The sequence below is a fragment of the Metopolophium dirhodum genome, chromosome 1 (assembly GCF_019925205.1).
Source record: "Metopolophium dirhodum isolate CAU chromosome 1, ASM1992520v1, whole genome shotgun sequence".
Lineage (NCBI taxonomy): Eukaryota > Metazoa > Arthropoda > Insecta > Hemiptera > Aphididae > Metopolophium > Metopolophium dirhodum.
Window position 1 is genome coordinate 93,851,309 of NC_083560.1, and position 8,158 is coordinate 93,859,466.

At 29.8% G+C, this 8,158-nt stretch overlaps 1 protein-coding gene across 1 annotated transcript; it reads left to right on the forward strand.

Moving 5' to 3' along the window:
• Positions 1 to 209: 209 nt before the first annotated feature.
• Positions 210 to 6,303, forward strand: LOC132951000 (uncharacterized). Its single transcript, XM_061022661.1, has 7 exons — positions 210 to 847; positions 962 to 1,044; positions 4,273 to 4,556; positions 4,621 to 4,908; positions 4,973 to 5,264; positions 6,005 to 6,069; positions 6,142 to 6,303. The coding sequence occupies exons 1-7, from the start codon at positions 210 to 212 to the stop codon at positions 6,301 to 6,303; spliced, it is 1,812 nt and encodes a 603-aa protein (XP_060878644.1).
• The last annotated feature ends 1,855 nt before the right edge of the window (positions 6,304 to 8,158 follow it).

Below are 8,158 nucleotides of genomic sequence, written 5' to 3' on the forward strand. Positions count from 1 at the left end.
TTATAAATCAGTATACCTGTCGTCTTCAACTGTGACAATTAAAAACGGTTTTTTTTAAGACCAACCCTGATTCACCTGTTTTCAACTGCAATATTCAGATACGGTTTTTTTAAGTTGATCCTAAAATTTATAATATATATATATATATATATATATACCTTTTGTTTGTTAAATATTTTTTCAATTTTATTTAGCAACCTCGTTTTGGAATGGCGCTGAGAGATCACGATTATGTTATTCCAGCTAACCACAATGAAGAAGAAGTTGGTGTTCCGGATATAGCAGTCATTTTACAAGATCATGACTATATTCAACAAATGCCCTTAGTTGAGATTGGGCCCCATCATGAGGAAGAAGATGGAGAAGCACATGAAGTTGACATGAGAGAAGAAGAAGATGAAATACCTGGAGAAGCACAAGAACAGGAAGTACCCGTTGAAGGAGATGAAGAACCCCTTGTAGAAGAAGATATTGCTGTAGTTGCAGATGTCATAGTTGGAGGAGTACCGCCAGAAACATATAGAACACTTCCCGGCATTCGTCGTAACTCAACGATCTACGTAGACAATTTAAAATATAAATATTACAAACGCGAAATTTTAGTTAACACCATTTCACTAGTTTGTGAGAGGCAAAAAAATCGAAGACATCCCATGTGTTATGGTACGGCATCAGTAAATAGAGATATTATGGACAACAGACTTTCACTTATTAATCCTCATAATCATCGGGCCGACGATATAGACTTTCATGTTCCATACTTAAGAGAAGCAATCGGTAATAAAGGACTTGACCCAACAAATACAACAGCATCTGTAAGAACCATTTACAACAATGAAATTATCCAGTAAGTTGTATTTCATTAACTCATACTGCATAAACTTATTTGCACTTAAACATTTTTGACGAACATATTTCCTTTTTAATACTATATATTAATTTTGATTTGTGTTGTTTTAAGACATGCAGAGGCCGCTCGTAATTATACACATCTACAAGCTGTCAGAAGAGTAGGTGCGATGAGAAGTTTGCAACGGCCAGCAATACCGTAAAATGGCCTTACTTGGGACATGTGGGTAACTTGAATACAAATTATATAGTATTATCAATGATAAGATTTGAGCACTAGAAATGTTGTTATCACCTCCGTATAATCACACATTTGTTTATCATCACTTTCACAACGATCGTCTTGATGCGCAGACGTTCTCACATTGTAAGTACTTATTATTTAAATATAAATAGATATGTAGATTATTATATGTTATAAAACCATGTTAAAACTTAGTGTATACACGGCTTGCTATTAGTTGAATGTAAATGTGGGTTTCAACATTAGTTGCAGCAACTACACGTGAATAATATACAATATTTCATTGTTATCAATTATATGTAATTTTTGCTGTTATCGTGAAATTTTGAAAATTAATAGTTTTTATGGTAACTTGGGACAACGTCCCAAGTTAGAATTAGTGTCCCAAGTTATGTAATTTTGATGTAACATCATTTTATTTTTCTTGATATAAAATATAAAACTATTGATATAAAACTTGATTAGGTATCTATGACATATAAATATTTTTTTTTATTTAGACATACAATGGGAAACTACAAAAAAAAAATTGGAGGTAGAGCATATCAAAATTATTCCACTCAGTCGTTACAAAAAGCTATTAATGATGTTAGATCCAAAAAACTTACATATCGTGATGCAGCAGCGAAGTACGGGGTTTCAAAATCAACCATTCAAAGAAAAGTGAATGAAAAAAATACGTTGAAAGTTGGTAGGCCTAATGCCCTTTCAAATGTTGACGAGGAAAGTTTAGTCAATGGGATAATTTTATCAAGCAAATGGGGTTTTCCGTTCACTTCTCTCGACATAAGGCTATTAGTGCAGAGTTTTTTAAATAATAATGGTGTCAAAGATCCAAGATTTAATGGTAATTTACCTGGATACACTTGGGCTAAAAATTTTATAAACCGTCACAAGTCTGTTCTGAGCGAGAGATTAGCTGAAAATATTAAAAGGTCAAGGGCAGAAATAAATCCACATATAATAACGCAATATTTTGACAACCTTGAAAATTCATTGGCTGGAGTTTTACCACAATTAATAATTAATTATGACGAAACAAATATGACTGATGATCCTGGAAAATGTAAAGTTATTACAAGACGAGGATGTAAGCACCCTGAACGTATACTGGATTCATCTAAGTCAAGCGTGTCCGTCATGTTTGCAGGAACAGCTTCGGGTTTCTTACTACCACCGTATGTGGTTTACAAAGCAGAGCACCTGTATGATAGTTGGATAGATGGAGGGCCGAGAGGAACAAGATACAATCGCTCAAAGTCTGGATGGTTTGACGGAGTCATTTTTGAAGACTGGTTTAATAAGATAGTACTACCGTATTTTCGAAAATTTCCAGTGGACATCCCAAAAGCTATGATAGGCGACAACTTAGCGAGCCACATATCATTATCTGTTATTGATGAATGTAAAAAGTATAACATTAGATTTATTTTATTACCACCAAATAGCACACATCTGTGCCAACCTTTAGACGTGGCGTTCTTTAGGCCGCTAAAAATCCAATGGCGAAAATCTTTATTTACTTACAAAAATAAAAACCGAGGTTGTATTCCAAAAACTGAATTTCCAAGAATTTTTAAAAATGCATTAGATAAACTACAAATTGAAAATATGGCATCAAAAAATTTAATAGCTGGATTTAAAGCTACAGGAATTTACCCTATTGACAAAAATAAGGTAATTAGTAAATTGCCTACCATTCAAACAAATCTTGACGAATCGACTAGTGAAATTAATGGGTCAAAATGGTGTAAAACTTTTGAGCAGTTTTTATCAGACTCAAGATCAAATGAAACAAATAACTTAAGAAAAAATAAATGTAAAAAAGTATGTGCACAACCTGGTAAGAGTATTGCTTCCAAGGCAGACCAAAGCGATGAAGAATATGATGATATTGATCAGCCATCTACAAGTAAATGTAATATTCCAAATCCTAAGGTAAATACAGCAAGTCATAGCCAAAAAAAACAGCATAAAAAAGTAAGTGTAGAACTTGAAGAAGTTACTATTTCTGGTTTTTCTAAGGATGATTTTGTAACTGTTAATTTATTATACAAATCAAACTCTTCAAAAGATAAAATGAAAACATTTTATGCACAAGTACTAGATATACATGAAAATGTGACTGATACTACTGAACCTATCAAATTAACAGTTAAATATCTTAAACAGTCTGTTGGGTCAAAAGAAATATATATATTCCCTGACGTTGAAGATATTGGTTGTGTTACAGCTGATCAAATTGCAGATATTGTTTATCCTGTCGTATTAAAAAGAAATCGGTTCAAGTTCCCCATGACAATTGTTACTTAAATTGTTTATATTTTATGTTCCTAAACAATGTTATTTTCTAAAGCAGGTACCTACCTAAAACCAAAGAGTGTTCTAATTTTAATTTTTATTTAAGTGAAAAAAAATGATTAATGTTAAAAAAAGAGAAAAATATTTATTTTATAATTTTATCTAAAAGGTGTACTTATTATTAATGTTATACCTAGGTACCTTAAAATTAAACCATGTGATATTATTAAGTAGGCAACTAAAACCAAGGAGTGTTTTAATTGTTACCTAGATATTGTAATTATTATAAGTGAAAAAAGTGACTAATTTGTTAAAGAAAAAGAAAAATTTTTATTTTATTGTTTTATCTAAAATATGTACTTATAAATTACCTTAAAATTAAACTACCTATGTGATATTATAAAGTAATTTAAACTGACCAAGTTGTGTTCATTTTATTTTTAATGTAATTTTAAATAAAAAAAGTGACTAATTAATCTTAAAAAGAAAAAAAAAATTAGTTTCATTATTTAATCAAAAATAGGTTAACAAATTGTGTTATAAAAATTTTAAAAATTAAAAATTGTAATATTTTAAAAGCTGTTTTTTTTTAAAACTATATATCTGTCCCAAGTTAAAATATGTGTAGTGTAACATTATTTTTCCATATAAAACAATAGTTGTCCCAAGTTTGCCAAAATTTAGGGTAACTTGGGACAAGCATATTTTTTTTAAAAAAAATGGCAAGAGGGGGAATCAAAAACAAAACAACATATGGGTCTTAAAGCCTAAGCCAAGACCTGCATTTTTGGTCCTTACTATTATTATCATATTTTGAATACTTATCGATCAGCATTCATCTGAAGTTCAAAAGTGTCCCAAGTAAGGCCATTTTACGGTACCACAAGACATGCATACACTTGCCGAAACATTGAATAATCCACAATATCCTGCCTACTCTCAAACATTGCAAGTACCACCTACAAGATTTTTCCAGCAAGAGGTAGTCATCAATGGAAGAAGTGTAGGAGTTGTATTTGCAAACAGGGTTGCAATAGAACTGTACAGAGAAGATTTGAACACTGTGACTATGGTTGGAATTGATGAAACCTTTAAAACTGTACCTAGTCACCCAACAGACTTGAAATGTCTACTAACATTTCAAATAGTATTTAATAGTGTTGTAAGTATTGATTCTCACTGTTGTCAGCACATATTATTTTGACATTACTTTTTTTCTATTTTAGGCATTTCCTATGGTTTATGTACTTTTGGGTAGTATGAATGAAGAGACGTATTGTGGTGTACTAACAATTATTAGAGACATTTTACCTTTGGATTACGACAGAATTCGGTTTGTGACTGACTATGAAAGAGCACTGATGAATGCAGTTGGACACATTTTTCCAACAAGCAGATTGGTTTGTTGTTGGTTCCATTACACCCAATCTATTGTACGATACTGCCATCGAAAACTGAATAATATACTAAATTTAATCCAAACGCATGAAGAAGCAGCTAGGATTTTTAGAATGGTGACTATTAAATTTATGTATTAATTAATGTTACTTGTTAGTCTAATACTTTATGATATATCAGGTCTTAGCTCTTCCTCACTTGCCTGCCACGAGGAACAATCCACTGTGTCCAAATGTATGTGTATTAGATGGATACAATGCCATTGTTCGGTATGCCAGACAGTTTCCTGAAATCCAAATTATTATCGAACACTTTTTAAATAATTACATCCGCGGTTTTTGGATTGAACAAATTGGGCCAGAAAAATTTAGTGTCTTTAGAGAAGATCACAGGACAAATAATTATTTAGAATCGTTCCATTCTACTTTACTGAAACAAATGGGTGCCCACCCTAACATTTGGGATTTCCTACGTGAGTTATTTAAATAGTTTCTCATGAGTAATCTCTATGTTACAGTCTTGTTCTAAATGTTTTTATGTTTGTGTTCTATGTTTGTGCTATATTTAAAGATTAATCAACGTCACACAAAAAATAAAAGTAAGTTATTCATGTTTTTGAAATACATCATAATTATTATTTTTGTTTTTTTTTCCTAAACTGTTCTATGTTTGTGCTATATTTATAGATTAATCAACGTCATATGCAAACAATAAAAGTAAGTTATTCATGTATTTGAAATACATCATTTTTATTTTTATTTTTTTTTGAAAAGTGCTTATGTCACTACCTACAACTGGTTTTGTAGGCTGACGTTAATTTTTCCTTTGAGAAATTGTTTATACTTAGTGAGTACTGTGTTCATATGAGGCTGTTAATGATTAATTTGATATAAATATTATTACAGCATGAAACTAATCTTTGTTAATGTATTGTATTGTATTTACCCTTCAATTGTGGTATTAACCGACATTTTAAGTTAATATTTTTTCTATATTAACTTTTAACTTATCAAATTACATTTAAGGTTTGTAAACTGTTAACTTCTAACTTACTATTTTCATTTGCATGCCCGCCTTTGGTATTAATTACTTTATATGTTCTGCTTAATGTCTTTATTGGCTAGTGTTGATTTGTTTCTATGCAAAATGTTATTATAATTTGCAATTTATTATCACATACTAATATCTTGTGTTCATCTTTACTATTTACAGAAAGGCTGGTTATAATTGAAAACCAATTTTTTGTAGAATTTGGACAACATCAAAGACACCTACAAGTAATGTTCTTGAAATGTGTATGGCATTTCATTTACAAATTAAATTAATAAATTATTTATTTAATTCAACAGATCAGAGATATGCGATCAAGAGCAGGAAGAGAAAATACAACCAGAATCATCCGAGAAAATGTTCAGCAACTCAATAGAGATAATGACATTTTGGTATTTTTAAGGAGAACTGGACATCAAAATGATGGTTATGTTGTTGGTCAAATTGGACCATATCCTTAAAATATATTATCTATAATCTATTCTTCATTTCATGCATCTACTATAGTAGTATGGAAACTATCTATCTATATATTTATTCATCATAGGTACCTAAGTACTTTTTACCTTTGAGGTTATTTTCTATCAATTTAATGTATATTTGAGTGTTTTTGAATTCATACATGTATTGAAAATGTAAAAACAAGTTAATGTATTTCCATAATGGTGTTGTAGTGTAATTTGTACTAAAAAGCGATCATCTGCACACTGTTTTACTGCATTATAGTATTTACTGTACTAATCGACTACACTTATATCACATAACATATTTCTTAAGCATGGTCTTATATTGTTAGATAAATTACCTTTCATACTTAGATATAATATGTTTTAGTTATAGTGAAAAATTACCTATTATACTACTTATGTAACTAATTTTGTTGTATTTTTTATGTTCTGTCTATACTTATTCAACATTTATCAGAATAGTTAGGAATTAGTTTTTACACCCGTTTCAATAAATAGTAAATAATAAATATTAATATAAATATAGTATTATATATAAATTCAATATTACCCAAGTACTGAATTACAGTAGTCCAGATTTAGTAAACTTGTAAAGGTAAGCATTAACAAGTTCAAAAGTTAATTTTCTCTATTTGAATTAACATACTCCTAACTCAGTATTTTAGAATTTATCTATCTGGTTAAAGAAACCCTTATAAAAACTTGGATTTTTCAGTTATATTAGTAAAAAATATGTCAGGAGGATTCCACACTTGCATGTGTTGTCTCCATTTTACAAATGTACAAAATGGCAAATTTTACATTTACAATAATACATTTTACCCTACATTCGGAAATTAGAGTGAATTGACCTATTATACAGTTTAAAGGTAAAAATATTATTTAGATTCTTGGACATCCGGAGGCTTTTATTGATATTTTTATTAAGAAGTATAAGTTATGACCTTTTTAAAACTTTAAATCTTTCAAAACAGCCCATGTGTGTGTGGTTACCTCGTAAGTTAAAATCATGTATTATGTTAATAATATGTATTAACAATTAACTAACTTATTATTTTTTTTTTTTTGTTTTACACTTTTTAACAGTTGATTACATGCAGCACTAGATGAACAAATAATTGTTTTAATTAGTTTAAAAATGCAATCTCTCTCTAAATGAGAGAAAGCTAACGGCAGTAGTATATATTTGTATGTTCACAGCCAGCTTTTCCACGGTAAAAATTTTTTTTCAAGGGGGAATGTCCCCCTTGGAGCACTCAGATTTACCGTGTAACACAAACAGAGATTTTCTACCAAATTTTGTCTTCGTGTAGCAAATTTTTTAGCAAATCTTAAAACTAAAATAATTATTTCAAGTAAAGAACACAAATTATTAAATAATAGTTTTTATTGTTAAAAATTAATTCTTAATTATATTTACACAAGTTTCCTTACTTCTCTAGTAAAAGGTACATATTCTACAATACGATCATGAATTAATAAACAGTAAGCAGTTACACCTGCAAGCGATTCCGAAGCTTCAATTTCCAATAGAACATCCACTGCCGAGGCAGTAGCTGAATCGTTCTGTTTCGAAGTATCGATGACTATAATTGGAGCGTTTGTCAGAAAAGTAGAAGGACTCAATATCGGGTTACGAATACTTTTTTCATAGTACGATTCTTGAAACGATGTATACATATTATATAATAAAGTGAAATTATTTTTAGTAAAATCTAAATTCAAATTATTGTATGGATAAGCTATCGAGTTCAGAAATACTTTAACGTTTGTTAAATTACAATGGTCAAATATACTACAATCTTTCGATAACATATTTTTGCGTCCTTTTTGCAATCCAATTATGATA

Excerpts from the sequence above, each read along its gene's own strand:
- LOC132951000 (XM_061022661.1), top strand. The coding sequence starts at position 210 with ATGGCGCTGAGAGATCACGATTATGTTATTCCAGCTAACCACAATGAA. Across the intron at positions 4,909-4,972 it reads CAGCTAGGATTTTTAGAATG|GTCTTAGCTCTTCCTCACTT; the intron begins GTGACTATTAAA and ends ATGATATATCAG. Across the intron at positions 6,070-6,141 it reads AACATCAAAGACACCTACAA|ATCAGAGATATGCGATCAAG; the intron begins GTAATGTTCTTG and ends TTAATTCAACAG.